Raw genomic sequence first — 22,921 nt, 5'->3', positions numbered from 1 at the left:
CAAAGCAATTACTCCTCCGTTTCATGGAGCATTCGCAGTAGCATTGCTGAATACCCAGTTTAGCTCTTCACTTCTTATGAAGTACCTATGGAATAAAAAAATAATAATACTTGCACTTTATTTTCAATTTACATATACTCACTGCTGTTATGTTGTGTCATGTTTTTTTGTGAAAAACATTAATTTGTGAATTCTGTTGGCTAGAGTTTCATGCAGTAATATTGTAAGCCACAAGCGTGAGGTTTAGACATGACGCCATGTCATTCATGACGGTTCACACAAAATGTTTTCAACTAAAATTACCTGCAATACATGCATGCAAGGTTGGTTAGTATAACCTTTATGATTGTATATGGTTATAACATTTATCTAACATAAGCCGTTTTTTTCCGTCCTTAGGGATTTCCATGGATAGCAAGCTAGCATATTCATTATACAACCGTTCGAAATAGTACAAGGCAAGTTTGTTGGCAAGGAGTTCTACTAGTTCTGTTATACGTATACCTGTGTTATGGGATATCCAGTAATAAAAAAATAGTTCTTCTGTATGAATTTCTCATATTAACCATTAAATAAAATCAAAGGCCTTGATCAGGATTCGGGCCTAGTACCGCAATGCATCATAGCTTCCTCTCTTCTACCCACTCTGGCAATTGTGGCGCCTAATTGGTAGTAAATTTCTGTTTAGGAGTAAAGTCCACCTCAATGAATAGGTATTACTTTACTTTTTTTATCCATTAACATATTTTACTCGTGCTCGATTTGTTTCATTTCTCAATATTTGTTTTACACAGCTGAAGACCGTCCCGTCCCTTTTGTGCAAGCTAAGTCGATGCTGACCTTGGCAGGGTTTCTTCTCTGCTCCATTACTTACATCTCCATTACTTGCTCCTTTCCCGGCTATAGCTTATTTGATGGCGACATTACCTTGTCACTTCTTTAGCATTTTTTTGTTTGTTTTCACACTCACCGTCCCCTCACCATCTGACCTTGAGGGAAAAGGAAAATACCTTAGTTTTTACTGTTTTGATCTTTGCAGATAAGAACAGCCTTTATCTAATGTAATGGAAGCTGACCTTTTTTTCTGAGAATAACGCCTTCCAGAAATTTTCCTTTCGTTTCTTTTTTCTCTGTTTAATCAATATAGAAAAGCCGTAAAAGTGTGAAGCTGCAAATCATTATGAGACTACACAGAATAGGCTAAGATTAGACGTATATTTGGAAAGGCTTGTAATATTCCTTATAGGTACTCACCAAAGGAAAGAGTTAAATTAATCATTAATCTCAATCATTAATATTTCCTGTAATGATTAATCATTTTCTGAAAAACTTCGTCATGAGAACTACAAAAAAAAAATTTCCTCTTAGGTTCGTCAAATATGCATTTTTACCTTTCTTGTTTCTCTATGAATTGGTTGATCTTGTTATTTTTTGAATAAAATTCTACCAGGAGAAATGGCATCTATAAAATTAATTTTGCTTAATGTTGATGTTGCTTAAAGTGTAGATGTACCTAATAGATAAAATTTAATTGTACAGGAATTGCATTTTGAGCCAACTCTATTGCGTTCTAAATGATCTGCTGGTGTTCCATAATTGTGAGTGATTATGCACAGAATTAAGTAGTGAATGAATTGTGCAATTAGAAATGTTTCTGTGTACTTTTACTGTGCGTAGGGAGGATGTGATAATGAGTTAGTTAGTCTCCTGCCGGCTCGCTAAACTCACGTAATTGCTTACAATGAACTATTCGGTAGGTCGTGGGAGTTTTTGGGAGAATCGGTGTAATGCTGCCGAGGTCTCTAAAGAAATTCACGAGTTTTCTTTTCCCTTTTTAAAGGGTCGATAAAGTAAAGTGAAGTATTTGCCTCAAGGTCGGGCGGAAGCTCATACTTTACTTAACCATATTTTTATATATACAAAAATAGCAACACACAGGATTCGAACTGGGAATCTCCCACTTACTTATCCACTCTTCATAACCAACACACCAACACCAGCCCCTTATTCTATACAGTGTATGTGCTATCATTTTTTCGACCAAATCATGGCAAAGAAGCAAACACTTAAATTATATTACCCATCAATACAAAAGTAGATTAATCAATAAAATAATTTATCGTTTTCTCTATAGATCATTCATGGTTCATCCAAGTTTCTGAGCACAGCAGCTTAATAACTTGGTGCAATAGAGTCTAATCATAATAACATGTTATGTGTTTGGTGATTATTTAAATAAATAATGCGAACAAGGCTGCTATAATGGCTTAGTACAATCATTGTCAATTAGTGGTTCTATTTCCTCTTGTGTTGAATGTGCTTTCTCTGTAAGTTAGAGAACAATATCCGGTTTGAAGAGAACAGTCGGAGAGAGAGAGAGAGAGAGAACGAGCGAGCGAGCGAGCGAGAAAAAACATTATCTCTCAGAAGAAGTAATTTTCTTTTATCAGTTTTATTTCCGCTTTATCATTTCCTCAGAGTTATGATCAAAAAGAGGTTATTGTGCTGTGATCATTATACATAAAACACATAAGTTTTGCGTCCATTTGATCGTTTTGATTTCGTAGTTGACTTCTTCAAGAAGAAGACAAATACTAATGATCTCACTGCAAAAAATATTACCGAGAAATTAAGTTTACTCTGACTCCGATTTACTTATCACATCGCGGAAACTATTAATTCTATCAGATTATTGAATATTGATTAATTGAATTGTTAGGATACGAAAATGTAGAAGGGAATTCACTTCCTCCATCTCAGAGATCAAGAGTATAAATTCAAAACTCAAAGCCCATTTAGTTTAAACAAACATGAAATTTCAATTAGCTAATCAGGTGATCCGATTTGAAAGTTCTTTGTGCGTTATTGAGTAGAATAACAGCTTTATAAAGTTTTGTTTTTCCCAGATTTTCGTAGTAAATGTTTTTCGTGAACGTTCGGTGTACTTGTGAACATAATGAAAGGAAATAGAAATAGTATGTCTGCCACATTTTAAGGTTTTATTAGGCATTTTTTTGTTTTAAGTTGAGTATCTGCTAGCCGCGAAGTTAGATCTTTCTAAAGTTGCATTTAACTTTCAATAATCATTATCAAGCTTAATGTTGGTATAATAAAGTACGTTTTTGAAGAAAATGGTTTCCCAGAAACATCAATTTAAAATGGAAAGATGCAAAAAAAAATGCTCTTTTCTCTTATGTCAGTTTTCGAACTTATTGTTACTGAATTTAATTTGGCTTTATTGTGGGTTCGCTGTAGGTAATTGAAGTTTGTTCTTCCTGATTGCACTCTTCCTTAAATACTATCTTTATCAAAAGAAGTTTTTATCTTTAATTCTTTATTTTAGTAATCAGCTTACGAAAACTACAATCATGTTTTCTTAAACTCGGAATATTAATAATATAAATACCTATATTTAATGGTTAGTAATTTGGCATTGGTGGTGTAATACCGTACAATTCAGTAAAATGATACTTTAGAGTAGAGCCCATTCTCTTTCAAAGCTACAAGAACAGTTCCATACAAAAGGAGTTAAAGCCAAAAATGCCGCATACGTGGGTGAATAATATACATTGCTTTAAGGGGATGAAGCAGTAGAAACTAAATTATTCACCATTCATCCATGCCTGACTAGTGAAGGAAAACAACTTCATCTGTTTAAAAATATTTAAAAACAATATCATCTATTTCTACCAACTTTCCGAAATATTGATATTAGCAGGAAGTTGGAGTGGGCTGAGTCTTCTAAAATAGCGTTTTTTAAATTAGACCTCTTTAGCTTCTATGTACTACTAATGTTAGTTACTTTTGTTGTGTAGTAAATGCTCATTTGAAAACATTTTGTTAATTGGAATTTAAATAATGGAGTAGGTGAAGGCCATCTGAGCTTCCACTATTTTTTTTTTGTATTATTCATTAATTTATCCTTGTCACTCTTCTCACAATGATTACAGAGTGCGTTAAGGCAAACATTTCATTTGCTGACTTACCCGCACAGGCTTCTACAGTCACACCTCTTATTTAATTGAACTGTGAAGAAAATGGCTGCAGGCATGTAGGTGATGGGTGCTGCAACTAGGTAATTGGGTTAAACGTGCCCAAAAACAAACACTTCTACAAACTTCTAAAATTCCCAATGCAGGCGGTAGCTCTGCTGCAAGAGGTAATTAGGAGATTTTGCTTTATAGATTATCAAATTTCAAGTAGTGGATGGATTTCTTTCGAACGCTGAATAAAATATATATTTTTACTTCCAAAGAGAAGAAATATTGTTGCCAATTTCAGTCATAATTTATTTATTTATTGTTCCACCAAGACTTGGTCTATGTCTACGTCATCTTTTGGGTTGAACTTATTAACAATTTGTTTTACATAGTTAAAGGTTAAAGGTTAGTGCCTTTATCATAAAATCTGTGCTTGAACAATTAGGACTAAAATCAAACTAACCCTCAATGTTTACTAAGTAAAATTTGTAAAGCGATAAGCGCTGAAGATGACATGTCTGTCCCCTATGACTTAGGTCGAAAGCTTGACAAGAAAATAAATTAAAAAGGTATGATCAAAATTCTCAATAATCTTTCTCTCGTTTTGTGAATCAAGCAACAAATAAAATGAACAATACTAATATAAGACTAAACATATTCTTCTTTTTTTTTTTTTTGGCCTCTCGTGCCAAGCGAATCAGCGAGATGTAGATATCAAGTTAAGGATCACACTAGATGTTGAGCCCGACCAAGAGCAAGAGTTTAACTTATTAGACTGCCTATATCTGCATTAAGAATACCAATTACTAATGTTCCAATCAAATCTGTACTTCTCACGCATATATCTTTATATTTAATGTAATATGATGGGTGTATGTACTCCCATCGCCCTGAGATAATACGTATAGTGAGCAAATTGGGGGAATGGGGACATCCATTTCTGCAGTCTTCTATTAAGTGGTTACTGTCAGCCATAGTATCTACAGTTCGGGTTGATTTCTATGCCAATTCTAGCTAGATGATGAAGTGCATAATTGTGCAGAATTTCCTGCTGAGATTGCTGTACTTGTTGAACCAAGGTGTTTTTTGGGGATGCATGGTTGAAGGGCTTCATAAAATTGCCCCTTGGCTCGTTTGGACAGTTCCGTATTCCCTTTGCCATTCACTGAAACTCATCATTTTTGCATAATTCTTTATGTCGTGAGTGTTGCTAAGAGTTTGGGGTTACATATTGCAATGAAATAGCTTCTATTGCCAATTTATCCACTATTTCATTTCCTTCTAGTCCCATATGTCCTTTAATCCAGATTAGATGTACCCGATCTATTTTTATTTAAAATATTATTTTGCTGAGTGGTGAAGCTTTACTTCCCGGACTTTTTAATTTTTGTAGGACATTCCATTTACATTTGTCTTTAAACTGCCTAAACAAATTGTACAAAGGCCTTATCACAGGAAAGATGCTCACAATACAATGCTATTTAGAGTAGAAATATTATTACTTTATCTTATAAAACTAGATTACTGTGATAAATTGGATGGTAGGTTGTGAAATGAATGTGTCTGAATAGGTTTCTGCTAATGTTGACGACAAAATCGAGGCACATGACATTCCTGCGCTTCTCCTAATCTCATCACGGCCTCTCTCTCCTGTTCTGGCGTACCACTCGCATCCTTCTACTAATGCAATTCCATCTTGAACCTCTAAATTGATCCACCATTCACTTTCCGCGGATACCAAAAGATCTATTGTTCCTCTCTGTTCACTTAATTTCTTTAAATCTTGTTTATCTTATTACCAATACTATTTCTGCTATTAACATTCTTTAACCATTCTTTTGCTCGTTCATTTGTTTCATATGTTCTTGTTTTTCTGTTACAGGTAAGTCCACGAGATTTTTTACATTTTCTTTGGAAACGAAACAGGCTAAGAAAAGAGGTATGATCTGTTATTTAGATTTATCTTTCGATATCGCTGGCACCTTTAAAGTATTTGTTTTCATAAAGATTTTACTGCCATCTATGAACTGCGTAAGAAATAAAATATCGATCGATGGTGGTTGAGTGTATACGTTGGACATCTAGTAGCGCTATGGTGAATTTGTGCCGTTTTGTTTTACAAACGTGGATGAGTAGTGCTTCAGTATCAGCTGAGTATAATCAATAAACCGTTACTCAGAATGTCCAACAGAGTTCTGCACAATCTTTACTGGTTACTTTAGTTTCTTTTTCAATTATTTTATTGGTATTTACATAAATTGTGTCTTTCTTTTGATATGTCGAAGTAGTTTCATCGGTTAATTAAACATTAAACTTTCTTTTAGTCCATATTTTTAGTATCCATGATGCTGTTACCATTTTCTGGCGATCTATCAAAACATAGATAACGAGAAGAAATGATGCAAAGTTAAGCGCTTCTAGCATTTTTTTTGTTCAAGTCGAGACTACTGTGAGGTCTTTTGCGCCCGGATTTGGGTCTCCTGACGGTGTTCCCTCGCTATAGACAACTATATCTACCGTCGGATATTGAGCTATAAGAGCATTCTAATGAGAATAACTTGAAGGGTAGACAGGGCTAGAACTCGAGGTGTTTGGTTGGGAGTCCAGGGCACTAACCATTTTGCTGATCCTTTGTTTTCTTTTCTTTTCCGTTTTTAAGACGATTTTACCCCAAAATATCTTGACTATCTATTCAATAAATCCATTCAACTCACTAGAGGTCGATGTTAGAAATGTCGAATCCACAGATTAGTTAGCCTTTAGTTAACTGGCCATTCATCTTCAAAATTCGTCAAACTCTTGGAAATTTTACAATTCATTGAAAGAGAGCAAGCATTGAGTTAGAATATTGCGAGAATTTAGTTCGAGTATGTTCCGCTAGAAAGCACAGACTTCTGGTTCCTACAGATTAATTCAATACACTTGCACTGGAATTGATCTCTTGATTTGGTGAAATGAGGAAGTCATCAAATTTTTTTTTTTTTTTTTTTTAGGAAAGAGGTGTTTAAAAATTTTCAAAATTAAGAGGCAGGAGAGTAAAACATTTCTCAGGTAAGCCTTCAGGTGTGGTTATTCCGACAAACCTGTGGAGTTAGCACTAAAAACATTATTCGTCAATGACCATATGAACGGAGTTATATTCCTCTAAAAATCGGCTTGTAGACAAGTTCTTTATGATTCAAGAAGTAAACTGTTGTTGTAAGCTACTTGAAAACTAACTAGATGATAGATTCTTCATTTGAGTGATTGTTAGTAATCAAAAGTGTAATCCAAATTGCAGTGGCCAATTGATTAAGTCGTGGTCAGACTGTAAAGCATCGCATGGCCTACGAAGACTGCTTGTCTCAGAGTCACCAGTCCTAGTGAATATAAAGAAATATTAGAGACAGTTTAAAAAAAATGTCTGCATTTAACCCTAATTATTTGTTTTGGTCGTTACGCAGTAACTGTTGTAACTTCACTCGCCATAACTATCACATTAAAAATTTATTGCAGGGAAGTAAATATTAGAATTTTTATCGCTAGTATGTTTACACAGTAGCTGTGTTGTTGTTACACTTAGGCTGACATCAGGGTGAGTTCAGTCCGCCGTCTATACCATCTAAATTTCATGTTCTTTTAGTTCTGCAAATAAATAATTTTTTTATTTATATTTTTTAACGAGTAATGCTGGCTAGCAAGAAAAAGTTGTACATTTCTACCGCTCTAATGTAGTGTAATATTTTCTTTTAATTTATAGTCTCAGCTGCTGAGCTGACTGGTTCTTAAAAGTTGTCATTGAAAATATTTTATCTAAAAATCGAATCACACATGAATTGTCCTTGGAGAATCTCTTCTCCTCAACTTGGTTGGTCTTTTCACTTGAACTATTTCTCCGACTATCTCGTCACATGGGTATCATTGCCTTACGAAAATTTGTGAAAAATCTTTTTAAAGAGGCTCTTCATTAAAGGGAATCTATTTACTACATTGATTGATCATTGATCTTAATTTATTGTTGAGGAAAACAAAATTTTGTTTGTATTGTAACATTCTTTTTCGATTCACCTTTTTCTTTTATTTTCTTCACCTTTGAAATGTTTAATTATCTTTAGTATTCATAAATGGAAGTAAAAATGTTTAATAAACATTTTTGAGGCCCCAAATAATGTTCCTTAGAGTCCCTTAAAGTCATTTTTATCAGAGAATGGTGCGAATTAGAAAGCAAGATTTTGTTGGCAACTTTGGTTGGCTACTACTGGCCTAGAAATAAAGGGAGGAGAATCAATAAATCTTTTTTATGTTAAAAGTATGATAAACATCGTTTGCTATTTTCAAAAGTTTAAAATTCAAAATGTAACCAGCAACTTTTAGTGTTACCCTAGAAGCTTCGTGGCCTGAGTCTAGTTTCTCCTTTTGAGCTAGATCAACTTCCATATTGTCCTTGAAGAATCATTTTCTGTAACACAGAAGCCGGCTTATTCTTGGCACGTGGATATCTTCGAGCTCTAAATCTAAAGTGTTAAATTTCTGCTGTTACTAATTTAAAATTAGTATAATACTGAAGGGTAAGAAAAATGGCGGAATAGAGGTTGTCCGTGGTTTTGTGACTGTTTTAATAGTGGCTACCTGAGGTTCAGGAAATTTTGATTTCATTTTTTTTTTAAAGACTAGGACTTCTAAAGATTTTACTTATTTTTATCTATTTTGTTAAATTCAGTGCTGTGTATGGGAATGAATTAAATCGTGTGGGAATGGGTTTTTTTTAAAAAAAGTCACCTGGATAGAAAATATAGAAAACCTACAAAAAAAAAAGAAAGACAGTTGAGTTTGGTCGTCAGGAGAGACGAGTCGAGTGTGGCCACAAGAACAGAGAGGACAGTTCCGTTTTGGCTGGCAAGAGGCGAGCTGAGTGAACTGGAGAGAATTGGGTTTCTGCATTTCTCCTCTTTTCCGTCGAGGGACAAAGGACATTCCCGAAAGGGGCTTGCCAAGGAGAGGCTGGTCAGAAGAAAGAAGTACTCACTCTTCCATTTATTTTTATTTTTTTGTGAACTTTTGAGGAACTTTAGTCATTCAATTACGGTTTTTTTTGTTTTTTTTTTTGCGCATCAACAGCGTATACCCCACATTCAGGCTAAAAAACGGCGTGGCGCTCAACCTTTTTTTTGTTTTTGTCTTTTTTTTTCCTTGACCCACCCCCTTCTCCACTGGTAGCTGGCGAGCACTAACACATTGCGTTCTCGCCTTAGAGAGAGCGTAACACTGCACTTGCGCATTGCACAAGAAAATCAGTTAAATTCATTTCTCACCCAATTCAATTAAGTATTTTAGTCCAAGATCTAAAAAAGGTAAATAAAAAGGCCTCATAGAATCTCTGTTATTTAAATATGGACACCTTCCAAAAATTTCTACAGTTATTTTCAGTATAATTTTCCAACATCTAAAACTCTAGAGCAGTTGACAACATCATCAAATTTACCTGTAATAATTGCATTTATAGATTGAATCCTCACTTTGATGGTTTACTCTTTTAAATTAATGGAATCCGAGGACATTTATAATTTTTTGTATGCTTGTCTCAGTTTGCAACAAGGGTCTACTATCTTCCGATGTACATTGAATTTTTGAAGGAAATATTTATTCAGTTCTACCTGGTCATCTAGTTTACCTTAAATTGAAAACATCAATATATTGGTGGTAAATTGAGGCATTAGAAGCCAACAGTAGCTGTGAGAATACCAATATGTTGGTTTTTTTCCAGCCCTCCAGTAATTATTGATCCGTGAAACATTCTGTTTCCCCAGATTGTTGTCTCAGTTTATTCTAAATAGCAGTTTTAGCTGTTTTACAAAAAACAGTATTAATTTTGGCGTGAAATTATTTTGTATTGTAATATTTGAATATCTATTTTCACCTAGAGATGTCAGTAACAGTCTGTGTTAGCTTAAATACTGAGATTTCTTTCAATCATCCGTTCGAAATTGTTTCCTGGACATGTCGCAGCAGTTCAAGAAGGCAATAATGAATAGTTAAGTAAAGAACAGTGGCGCGCTCTTCTTCATAAGCTGAAAATTTTCTATAAAATAGTTTACCAACGACCAGTATTAAGTTAATTGTTTATTCAGGAAAACCCATTAAAACCCGTGAAACTTTCCTTCCAACTCTTGAAAATTTAAACTTCGAAATAATTAATTATCAAAAAATGCACTCGAATAATTACTGACAGGAAATGTTCTGAATGCCCAAAATGCCAGGAATATTTTGTGTTAAAGTTACAAAAAAACTGAAAGCAACAATTTCACTTCCGATATTTTCTTTTAACTTAATAATAATTATTATAATAACCTAGGCTAGCCAGAAAGAGGATTATTGTATTATTCTTTTCGCTAACATCCAATTCAATTCCTGTGCACCTGCCTCCTGATCTTACTGAATGCTTTTGAGCTAGCCTCCACTGGCCTGGAAATAATTCGCTCAAAGGTTGCTCAGTAGTGCTCCTTGTCTGGACTTCCTTGTCGAGTCACCGTTTTTCCTGAACTTCACCCTTGGTTGTCTCGTAATAAACCAATACTTTTATGATAGAGACGGTCCAAACCATGCACTGCTCACGTTTAGAATGCTGATTTGTCTGTTCTCACCTAGACTAGTAAAATTGTTTCTATAATTAGAATAGATCTCCCACTAATAGGAAAAATTCTGTTTGAAGATTCAATTGTAGAGTACGAGGTTCATTCAACGCCAATTTTATTTAGATTCCACAAAAACCACTATTTTTAACTATTAGGTTGAAGTAAATTGGACAGAATAATAGTTTATCATTAATTTATTTTGTATACTTTCTATTCGACTTACATAGACGGAACTTTCGCGACATGTTCTGATTCCTGTTATAAATTTAGCGAGTACTTACTTCCTGTCATTGCAAAATTTGAAGCTAGAGTTATTCCAGTTATATTCTTGTGACAGCATATTGATTATTCTAAATTCAAGTGACTTCTAGAATAACTACTATAACGCAGTTTATAAATTTTAAATAAAATAACAACTGACCAATTTATTGAACATTATTAGTAAAGTACAACTGTGGTTGTAACCAGTTACTATGTTATTCTATACATTGCAGTAGGCAAATTCAACGATATTGAAACTTTACTTAACCCTAAATGCAGCACAACTGTGTAGAAAACAGAACAAAACAAAAATATCCTCTGATTTTAAAACAATTTTTATTATTTCACACACTCATTCCAGTACTCCCTCGGGGCTACCGATCGTGTCTCTGGATTTAACAGGTATGATTGCCTCAGAAGGCGCTGGTTTCCATGTATACCTTGATATTTAACATTTACTATACCAGTAAAAATTATTGAATTTTCTGCTACTTAACAGTTAATATTACTTTCATTCTCGAGACATATTTCTCCTGCTTCTTACCACTTCGACTAAGTTTTGCCCTTAACCACATCTTCGCCTGCTTCACACCCCCTTAGTCACTCTTTTTGCTTTGCAGTTTTCTCAATTTTTCATTGTTATTTCAACAATTTAATCTTTTTCTTTCTTTTTTTTTCCTTGGTATTCAATTTACCATTTTTCTTCGTGCGCTCATCTTTCACTGCTTTCTTACTGTACAATTCCATCAAATTTCTTTTGTTTTATTAACATCATTTAACCCCGTAAAAGCGTTCCTTTATATTGAATTCGACTTTTATTGCAAGGTAATAAAACTTCATTGCAGCCATTAATTACTTTGCACAAACTTGTTCACCGTAATATCTGAATGTTCCGTCAGTTCAGCAGTAACTAACACTGTGTTCGTCATAAAGTTTAATTCAAGTTCGTCACTCTTAGTTTAGAGTAATCTGCCAACTAAGTGTTTCCAGGTAGTTTTGTTCCTAACGTTACCAAATCTCAGTTCTAATTAAAAGCATGTAATGACTACCCAATTTGTCGGCAACTGAAACTGGAAAGAGAAGTCAAGAATTAAGCAATGATTAAAAGAAGGAGAAGTCGATGAATCGAAACGGATCTCCTAAACTTTTACTGCAGATTTCACATGTAGGCAGCACTTTCATACTTGTGTGAACTAACATATTGCCCCCTCTAGTGGTATTCGTTCCTATTCTCTAAACTTTTATACTCAGTTTGGTAGCTGTCAATAAGTTTTAACTTCAGAAATCTTATTACATTTTCCTTCTTGCAGGAGTTGATTTAGACTGGTCTAAGAGGATTCAAATAGTTAACAAGCCAATTTAAAATATATATTATGTACTTGACTATTAGTGAACAATCCTGATGAGGCTTTTGTATTCTGACAATCAAGGAGATGATGAAGCTTCTGTTCTGAAGAATCAGAACATCAAAAGAGCAGAATGAGGTAGCATGATGTCGCTCACATCTGGCCCACCGGATATTTTTACAAAACCGGGTTTACAAAACTGTGAAAAGTGAATCGACTTTGAACTTAATCAGTTGAGAATACCTTTCTTGTCACTAAGACCTATCCTTCTTGCTTAAGGGAATATATTTTAGTTTTCATAAAATTAAATAAGTCTCTAGCTGTATTTGTAAATCGTAATTTGGTCATTGTTTAGCGTTGAGATGCCATGCCACTACTATAGATCTTTTAAACCTGTTACGTATTAACATAAAGTATGAATAAGTTGGGGGAAATTCGCGGTATTTTAGCTAGAATTAAAATCGAAATGATGCTATTTCTCAATTTCGAAAACTAAACAAGAATTTTCGCGTCCTTTGTGCATTTAACGAAGGGGTTTTGCCGTCATTAAACCCCGTCATCAAAGAGCTGTACGTCATAAATCTGTAATAATTATAATAAACCAAAAAATGCTAATTATAAAAAAGGGATCATATTACACAAATACCTAATATGTAGTTGCTGATGAAGCGGAAGTGAGGTAGTTGTTTCAGACGTGTTAAAAAAAAAGAAGATAGGTATTATCATCCCTGCAGTGTTGGAAGTGAGACACTGATACACGGAGGGTAAATTACATTTGGGTTAGCGACCAAAATGGAGAGGGAGTCTCGTTGATTAAATGTTAGAGAGGCTTGCAAATAACGAGTCACCGTCACTGGTACATGGGATCCCTCTCGTTGAATTCTTCCTGATTATATTCTTCTATTTGGTAGAAAACTTTAATGTTAATTTGACCTAGTTTTTAATTTACATTCCGACGCTAGCTCAAGTTTCTTTCATTGTTAAAGTAGTTAATTCATTTTTTAAAAAAGCAGAACTGGTGTGAATCTTTATTTAACTTAATTAAAATTTACTATTGTTAACGACAAAAGGGGATTGAAACAAAACTAAAATCTGGAGTGTCTATTCCCACTTCTCTTACCGTAATTCATGTAATTATTTACATAATCTTCAAGACGGAACTATACTCTGTTTAGAAAAGTTCATAAATCTTCTATTAGAAGCACTTCTCGTAACAGCGTAGTTTCATCCTCCTCCAAGAGCAGATCTCGAAGTTTGTCTTTCCGTAAAAAGTTTAATGTTGAGTTTTTTTTTTTTTTTTTAGGAAGTAAAAAGTGAAGAGTTTTTAACGAGAACCATAAAATTGTGCATAATAATTAATTCAATCAAAAACAACCAGCGGCCATAGAAACACATATGTTATGTACGTCAGTCAGTGCCGCCCCTCTTGCGTTGAAGTGGGTTTTTGTTTAAACATTTTTTGTTTTTTTTTTCGCAGCACTAAAGTAATAAACTTTTACTTCATTAAAAGAAAAACTACCGGCCAAAGAAAAGGATATAAATTCAATTATATCGCTTGATAATTCTTTTATTATTAAACCATCCAAAATATAGTCTACGCCAAATTAATATCATTCAAAATAGTCGGCCAGTTCTATTATAATAATCAAATTTTAGTTCTCTTCTGATGTTATCTTATTTTTTTAGGACTGTCTGGGTTTTTATTTGGAAAAGTTCACTGTTGGTAACCTGGTAGAAAAATAATTTTGTTATTCTTTCTTATTTTAAATGTTTGTCTGCTTCAATAAATGGCTTAATTTTTGAGTACGTTATTTTTTCAGTAACTTGTTTGAGTACATATGTGGGGCCATTTCCTTAATATCAGGCAATAAAAACTCTAAACGTTCAAAACTGGAGAACTTAGTGTTTAAATATCGGAAGTGAGAAGAAATAAACCAGCTGGTCAAACGTTGATTCAGTTTTTCTCTCCCTTAGTTAACTAAAAGAATAATTACTTTTCGACCGGGTAAAGTAAGGAATTGATCCTGTAGGGATGCTGCTTTGCTGGCCAAACGGAAAGTAAAAGCTTGAAATAAAAAATTAGGATTCTTCATAGGATGAGCTTTCAAGAACGTACAACTATCCTTTAATGAGAGGAAGTGGTGGTAGTCTGATTTAATACCAGAAGTTGGAAGCATGAGACAACCCCCCGAGCTCTTCATTATGAAAGGAGAGGAACTCACTAACCATAGAACAAGTACCATCCTCGTGATTTTCTTCCAAGAGCTTTACGGCCGGAAAATCCTTATGACGGATCAGTTAGAACATCCAAAATTTTCACTGGCGGACGTGTTATACCGCATGTATATTTGGAGAGTATATAAGAAAAATTTCAAAACACTTCTTTAACTTTCGGTATTCAATGAACACTTATTGCTAAAATTTGTTTAAATTTATTGTTTGGATGTTTCTGTAATCGATTCAATTTAGTCCCTCGTCAAATAAAAACTTTTTACAGACTCTCTATAAACTAATTACGGACTGTTTTACTTGGATAAAATCTTTAAATTTAAATTGCGTTTCTTTATCTTGCAACAACACGGGGGAAAAAGCTCGCAAATGGCTTAAAATAAATCCTAAATATCGCAGTGCAACTTGAAACCAAAAAAAACAGTACAGAGTGTTTAACATATTTGTATTCTACTGTAATTAGTGGATTTGGAAAACAATAAATCCCATTTCTAGTTTATATTCCTTCCATGTTTTCAAAGAAAGTTGAGAAGAATTTTTTTTTTTCACTTTTTCTTCCTTTTCAATTTTCCTTTTAAATTAGTAAAGTCAGGAGCTGAATATTAACTAGAATGAAAAGTAATGATTTGTCTGAATCAATAATAAGGTCGTTCCGGTGCTGATATCCGTTTTTTGCTATAAGGCTACAGATTATTCGTTGGAAAATCGGAAGTTATAAAACTATGATTTTGTTCTGCCCGTTTAATTTTATTTTCTTATGTAATTGTTTATATCAGCATTTCATGAAAAGCTTTAAAGATCTGGAAATGTTGACTGTACCTTAATAAAATTACTTTATTGAGCATAAATTTTGTAACTTTACGTGTTTTTTCTCGTAAATGATTCCAATGATTTGCTTTACAAAAAAGTTTTTTTTGTTTTTTTTTAGAATCCGGGTAAAAATAACTCAAGAAAAAATGAAACTATTTTTGAATAATGAAGTGAAAATAATTTGTTGTTATACAAATTTTCTTATTAAATCATTTTAATGTTTTATGATACTTTAATAGTCTTGAATATTGTTTCCTATTTACTAGATTGCCTTAAATTATGGTATACTGTAATTATATTCAGAACTTTTTCCTAGTCAAAGTTGTTAATTTTTCTCTGGTTTTGTTTCTTTATGATCGGTTTCCAAGCAACGAGGATACCCAACTTGAAGTTGTTCTGAAAGTAGCACTTGACCGATTGGTTTTTTTCACTTTTTTTTAAGGATAATCTCTAAAACCTCATTTTATTCTTCCAGATCACAACTTCTAAATTGGAAAAAATTGTACAGGAAAATAGTGCTATGACAATTTCTAGAGAACGGAGACGATGGTTAAGGCTTCTCTTTCCATTTCAGTTGTAACTTATATATGTTCATCATATTTATAATTATTATTTCTGTTGCTAAAACGTGTTTTTGGAAGGTAATTCCCTCAACTCTATGTGTTTCTTTAAACATCCTAACATCTACATCGATCATTAACTTTTATGAGGACAATTTTTGTATGCAAAGTGCGTTATTGGGCAGAGAAAGGGTGCGTCTATGGTTTTGGGCTTACATCACGATAGATGAGTTATTGCTTAAAGTGTATATAGTTGGTCAAACTCTACAGAGTTAGTAAGACTTTAAAATCCGGAGTTTGTAAAAGATAAGAGAGAGAGAGAGTTGGAACCTTAAATCTGTAGAATAGCCAGAGCAAGTCGTAAGAGTCTTTACACTCGATGTTATTTCTATGTGTGGGTATAGAATAGTTTTTGCAACATTAGAAGCCATAAAGGTAGGGTACTGTGTGTTATTGATTGAATTTGGTTCATTAACACAATTCTAGAGAGAAGGAGAAAGCAGAGCATCCCTGTAGAGTTGGGACGTGGTGAATGATCAAGGACTTCTAATGATGATGCAATTATTTGGCCATTGTAATTCCATACTTGTTCTCCAGGCCATATTCTTTGCCCTTCTTTAATATTACATTAGTACTTTCTTTTTATATCAGTAGTTTTTCACGGAATTAATGGTATTTATTTCGTCTGGTGTTTTGTATAGCTGCTACTAAAAGAGCCTATAGAACATTTCTCTTGTTTATCTCCCTCAATTAAGCGTTAAACTTAAGTCAATTGTATACTCTTGCGTTGTTAGCGCTGCTTTTAAAGTTTCCAAGTTACAAGCTCAAATTTATTCTGTAACCGTACTCTCTTAGTAGTTTAAGTTCTTCTAAAAGGTTAAACTCACTAAAGTTAATTAAATAGTTTGCTTTTAGTTGACATTTTTTTTTCCGGAACAAATTTAAAATAAAAACTTTTAATTTATATTATTATTTTAAGTTATAAATTTTTGGACGGCCTCAAAGTTTCTTTTGGAAATATTGAAGTTTAGTAAAAAAAAAGTAGCTTTTTTCTTTCTTTGATTTCTTTCTACATCTGAAAATGGTTTGGCCCAAATTGCTGGATGATATCTTTGATTTTTGTTCCACTGAACCAATTTCAGACTTCCAGTGATCATCAATGTGAGGACTAACTTTCGATTTGAAGACGAATTCTCTCCACCAAACAGACTTCTAACAATGGATGAAAGTACGGAACCAGTCAGGAACGCAATAAATATGCGTACTGCTATCTATATAATCAAAGATATCTCTTTTCTGGTTAAAATTTCAAGGACCTCATGATAGAAAAAACTATTTTTTCGAAATATATCAAAATGGGTGGCCAAGACAGAGATCAGTTATGTATCTTCTGATTTATAACTTAATAAAGTTATGTTCAAAATAATAAAAACTAAATATAGGCTTAAATATGATGCTGGATGTGATGTACAACAGAAATAAAATAAGTAAAATTACTACGAATGTGAATATATAGTTTTCGTGATCGCAAATTGTTAAACTTAGAATGGAAGATTTGCGAGGAATCGGTCAAATAAAACAACTCGTCTCTTGCCAACGTTTCGACAAATATATTGTCCTCTTCTGGTTTCTGGGGTTATCTGGTTTCTCCTGTATTTTGTGTTTAACGGTTTTTGTTGTTTAATAAATTTCCCAATATTAATTGTATTTACTCTTTTGTTGTAATTAGTCTATTGTATCTGTTCAATTGTAATTACCAAAATTCCCGTGTAAGTCCCGCTATATCTGTATAAATACGAGTATACCTGCTTCTCCATTTCTGGCTCTTAGTTTCTGTAACTCAGCCAACCCGCATAGCCTCGTAAATTTCAATAATTATAAAGAATTTATTGTAATTTACTGTTTATTTTTATATTACTGATTTTTACTGTTTTTTCAATGTTACTGACTCTGTAAATTGTTTTATGTTTTTGTAATATCCAGGCCCTGAAGAGGACAATATATTTGTCGAAACGTTGGCAAAGAGACGAGTTGTTTTATTTGACCGATTCCTCGCAAATCTTCCATCCTAAGATTACTACGAATAAAAATTGTTCTTAAAAAAATCTGTTCATTCCAAACTGTTAAAACATGTTTTCAATAGTCTTAGAAACAAAGAAGTTTGTGAAAAAAGACTGAAGAATTGAGAAAGTCTTAGGAGTGGGTGGTTCTTAGGGGAAGTCAGTCAGTTAGTTGGATAGTGGCTATCTTCTGTCGGCAACTTCCGCCAAGCCTTTTTTTTTTTCACTTTGGTCACGAAGTGTGTGACGGCGCACGGCCAAGCACTCCTACATTACCCAGAACGCTCCGCTGGCTCGTTAGCATTCTTCCCAGAAAAATGGGATGTGATGGTCTGAACTTGAAAAGATATATATATATATATATATATATATATATATATTTGCATACGGAAGTAAAGAATTAAGGGGGTGGAGGCGGCCTTTTTCATTCTTAGAAAGACGAGTGGCCGGTCTACAGCAATCAGGCTGCTGGTGCATTCACAACGAGTCTCGGTAAACATTTCTTTCAGGAGTGTTTCCTTTAAGATTTTCCACTAAAGTATCATTTCTAGATCATTCCCCATGGTTTCTACCAACTTTAAGGAATTTCTACACATTAAATTTACTGTTAAAAAAGCCATGTTAGCCGAAAATCGGAAGAACATGATGTTTTTCTAATATTAGTACCATCGACTTAGTGCGCTTGCAAAGAGTTAGATGTTAAAACAGGAAATGGTTCCATAGTTTTCTTCTACTTTCATTTTTAATCTTACCCTTCCAGAGCCACTTCATTTGGCTACTCTATTAGCTAGTGTTAATAGCTTCTAACAGCATTATAAACTAAGTTCTTCTTAATCAGAATACCAAGCCACAAGATATTTGCATATTATTAACCAACGTCAACTTAAACCTAATGTCTTGGCCAACATTAAATGAAATTATTGACTGTTTGTACATAATTTAACTTTTAATTGCGTTTCAAATTGGGAACGAATTGAAGATAAAACAAATAAGGGAAAATGCTCCATTTAATTGCTTAACATTTATGATAATAATAATTTCCTATCTTAATAATTTATAATAGAAGAATTGTTTTATATTACATTTACACCACAAGTAATCAGTACTATTATTCTGGATTGTCTTTCATTTACAAATACTTTTTCTTATAAATTTACACTTGAGTTTTAGTTTACTAAATTATTGTTAATACATTCGTTATTATTGTTGCAGTTATTATTTTTTGTACACATTTTAGCGTCTCTCTTTTTTAAAATAAATATTTGAACGTCACATTAGTAACACACGAATAAATTAGGACTCACTCCATTGTAATTATCATTCCAATACTTTTATAATAAATATTTCACTTAGAATTTATTAAATATTTAATATAAACAGTAATTTATTTTTTCTGTCATTTATTGATATAAATTTACTTTTTTTTTATATTAACGATTGTATACAACAACAACTTTAAGGGATTCTAAATTCTAAACAACTAAACTAGTCGGATAAGGTTTACGCTATCATCTATAGAATTTGTCATCTACTATACTCATGGATACTATTCCAAAATGTATTTAATTTATCTAGACTAGAGAGTCTAACCCGTCTTTACCTGAGCTGATTTATTCCACTGTTCGCCTGTATCTTTATTTTGCTCTGCCTTTATCTTGTTCAGAGTTGGACCGGTTTATTTTACCATCCCCAAACTCATATATTTTTTTACTAGCTCAACGTTTCTCTGTCTGCACCCTGCTTACACCCTTTTTTGTTGGACCCTTATCTTGTCCTGTAGGTAGCCAAAACCCCTTAATCTAATCTCCTTTTTAGGCAGGTAATCCCTTTGGTATATCTTAACCGTTCAACTTTCTTCTGTTGGTCTCCTTTTTATTATTAGTATGACTGCTGTTATAATTTTATTTATTTCTTTTGGGTAAAATCGAGTATTCTAGATTTGCATATCATTTTAAATTCAGCACCTTACTGGGTGGCCGTCACAGGGGATTTGGCCATCACTTCTACAGAATTTTTTGTTTTTGTTATTTCTGTTTGTCCTGAGTTAAGTTTGATTCCCTCGGCTTATCAACTCCTCATATTCTTGCTATATGCCATTTTTTCTAGCCAGAAGCTCATCTGTTACAATTACCTAACCATACTAATCTGAGGCATTTTAATTGAAAAGTGGATATTCAAACAACTTTCTGATATATTATTATTTGGCACATTATTTAAGCGACAACCGTTCTTTTCTGTGAGAGCTTAACATCTAAGTAAATAATGCATCATTGTGTTCCCCTTTTTGGTAGAAATTGATTGTAAGGCAATTGCTTGCTCAGGAAGCCTCTACCTGAAATCATTGGTGAGGATTTTGTTTTTATCGTTTATTCTTTTTGAAAATTGTCTTTTGTTGAAAGAGACCAGCGATGAAAGTTGCTCGCCATAAGCCTCCTTAACTACAGCAATTTTTTATTCTAAATTTAAACCACTTAATTTATTTAAGGAAAGTAATTCGTAAAAATATTAATTCTAAAATCTAAATTTCTCGGCGCAACCGCGCACTGAAGACGATTTCTATTTACGAGCCGTGAGATGTTTGGAACCACGTTGAACTAACAGTTTCACAGTTCGCGAAGAAGAGTAGTTCGAAAAATTCCGATAATCTGCAAATGGCATTCCATCGATTTGAAATGGCAGAATCACTTACAAAACTTACTGCTAGTGTCATTTAACCACATTCTTCTACCATGCCCCAAAAAAAAAAAAAAACACGAACAGCTGCAATGCTGTTTAAGGAGAAAATGCACGTTCTTCGCGACCAGCTCCGCTTTGTTTGTGGCTTACTTGTTGTCTATGACGTTCTGATGAACGAACAATGCCGGAAGCGTATAGATCAAATCATTTACCATAAATTTTGTTCGTATGATTTAATACTAAATAAAATGAAATCAACAAAATGCCGCGATAAAATGAAGTGACTTAATACCCGCTCTTAGCTTGGCAGACCATGTCTCTAACCGTTTGGTTCTCGTAGCGCCTTCCTATCGATAACATTAGCATAAATTTTCCCCATAAAAGCTTCGAAAATAAATCCTTTTAAAGTATGTTAAGCTAATTTTGCTTATTTGCTCAGAAATATTATTAATAAATTTCTCTTAAATTAAAATATATTATTTAATACTACTCTGACATGTTTTAACTTTATATACATTTTTGAATTTTCTATTTATATATTTACAAAATAAAAGATTAATTTTTATCTACTTTCGCAACATTGGAATAATGCTATATTAAAGTTACAATAATTGTACTTTGTTGGAAATTATTTAAACAAAAAAGTCTAATTATATTTAAATAGTAGTCTTTTTTTATGAACATGCAAGTGATGCTCCCAATATGTCTTTTCTTTCACATATTTTACATTCTGAATTAAGATTTGAATTATAAACTACAGCCTCCGTTGAGTAATAGAATGTATTTTTTAAAATCACAATTATTTAAGGTACGTTTTATTGTAATCGAGAAAAGACAAACGATCCAGCTGAAAATTTGAAACATCCACCTGGCTAACTTCGTCTAAGACGTAAATTAAATGATTCACTGCTGTTCTTCTTCTATTGATCTTCTTTTACCCTTCAAGATAGATGTGAGGTAGAATGATACTTCAATAGAAGCTTAAATTTCCTACCCTACTTCTCAAAAGATGGCTGGAAGTAATCGTCTTCTTGAGGACTCTTTTCCTAACGGCTACTTCGCCATTGTAGGATTGATGTAAAGACCGGAAACTTTGCCGGAACCATTCTTGAAGTATTGTGGAGATCAAAACAATCGAGACTATTTAATCATGTAAACGATCAAGTTAAGATGTACGACCATAACATATAACATTAATTAGAATACTTATGAGTTCCACTATAAACCGAAGACATTTCATATGATGTTTTCAAGATTTAAACTGACCACAAATAATGTACAGCTGGCCCACCCTTTACAAAAAATGTTATTATTCTCGTACATACCAGTCTTCCGATATCGTGATGACAGAATTTCTTATGAACACATTAGAACTTAGGGCCACATCTAGATTATGATATTGCTGTTAAATTTTCAGAAACCCATCTTGTTAGAGAACAAATAACAAAGCTATTGTCTATAACATTTTTTAGTGTTTTATCGTTTAAATAAAGCAGTATTTGATTAGCAGGATTTTTGCAATCAGTAACTTAAATTATTGAAATCATATCTTGTATTTAAACATCACAGTTCATTTTTATTCTAAATCAAACAAAAAAATATATATACATTATGCGATAGGGTTTTCTCTTTCTTCATTTTTAAATTCGCCTATCTCTACACAAGTCTCTGTCCTACATTAGTTTGCCTATTCTTTCTTTTTTCTTTTGCCATCGGCTAGTTATGCCTTATTATCCTGCATTCATTTTAATAATGATTTATCCGTACAAGGTAAAATCGGATTTTATTGTTTCTATTCTATTTCATGTAGACCAACGTACACGACGTACTTTTTGTTGGCGAATTTTATTCAAAGATGTTCGACTCCATGACTGGAGTGAAGATCTTAATGGAATTTGTCCCTAGGTTTGTTGTTCGCCAACGGTGAATGAATCTGGGAATGTTGATGGTGTCCGCAAATATGTTGATGCTGTACCCGGTGATAATATCGGAGTACCTTGTAGTGACAATGATAATGGAACGGCTGAACCCATGCCAGTCTGGGTGGACGGGGTGTTCACACCTCCTCCGGTACGATGTTCATTTACTGAACGATATCTGGCTAGACGATTCCATCGGCTACACTTGCACATCAATAACCTGTTAACAGAATTAGAAATTTAAATTTTTTTTTTTTTAATTTAAAAGTTGCACTTGTTTGGTCAAGTACACAGCCAAATATTATTTATTTACACGTGGCAGTTCCTACCACTGACCGGCGATGAACAGTATGGTCGGTGATCGAGACCAAACTGTTGGAGGCTGGTAAACTCCGGGCGTGTTGACGTGCCTTAAATTGAAAAAACGAAAACTTTTTGTCCAAGTTTCAGTGCTTGAGTTTGTTTTTAA

The 22,921-nt window shown here is 33.4% G+C and overlaps 2 protein-coding genes across 2 annotated transcripts in view; one reads left to right on the top strand and one right to left on the bottom strand.

The window, feature by feature from the left end:
• Window positions 1-22,921, top strand: part of Rpn2 (Regulatory particle non-ATPase 2) — a 406,206-nt gene that overhangs the window by 260,874 nt on the left and 122,411 nt on the right. The window lies entirely within an intron of this gene.
• The window catches only part of 5-HT2A (5-hydroxytryptamine receptor 2A), a 97,493-nt gene continuing 93,414 nt past the window's right edge, over window positions 18,843-22,921 (bottom strand). Inside the window, exon 7 of the mRNA XM_074127475.1 lies at window positions 18,843-22,672. Coding sequence (XP_073983576.1) covers window positions 22,435-22,672 — 238 coding nt within the window. The 3' untranslated portion in view covers window positions 18,843-22,434. The remainder of the gene's footprint in view (window positions 22,673-22,921) is intronic.

Source organism: Rhodnius prolixus, unplaced genomic scaffold, assembly GCF_049639745.1.
Source record: "Rhodnius prolixus isolate KJV_2025 unplaced genomic scaffold, Rpr scaffold_3, whole genome shotgun sequence".
NCBI lineage: Eukaryota > Metazoa > Arthropoda > Insecta > Hemiptera > Reduviidae > Rhodnius > Rhodnius prolixus.
The sequence above is the reverse complement of the archived record's forward strand: the minus strand, read 5'-3'. Positions and strand labels throughout refer to the sequence as shown.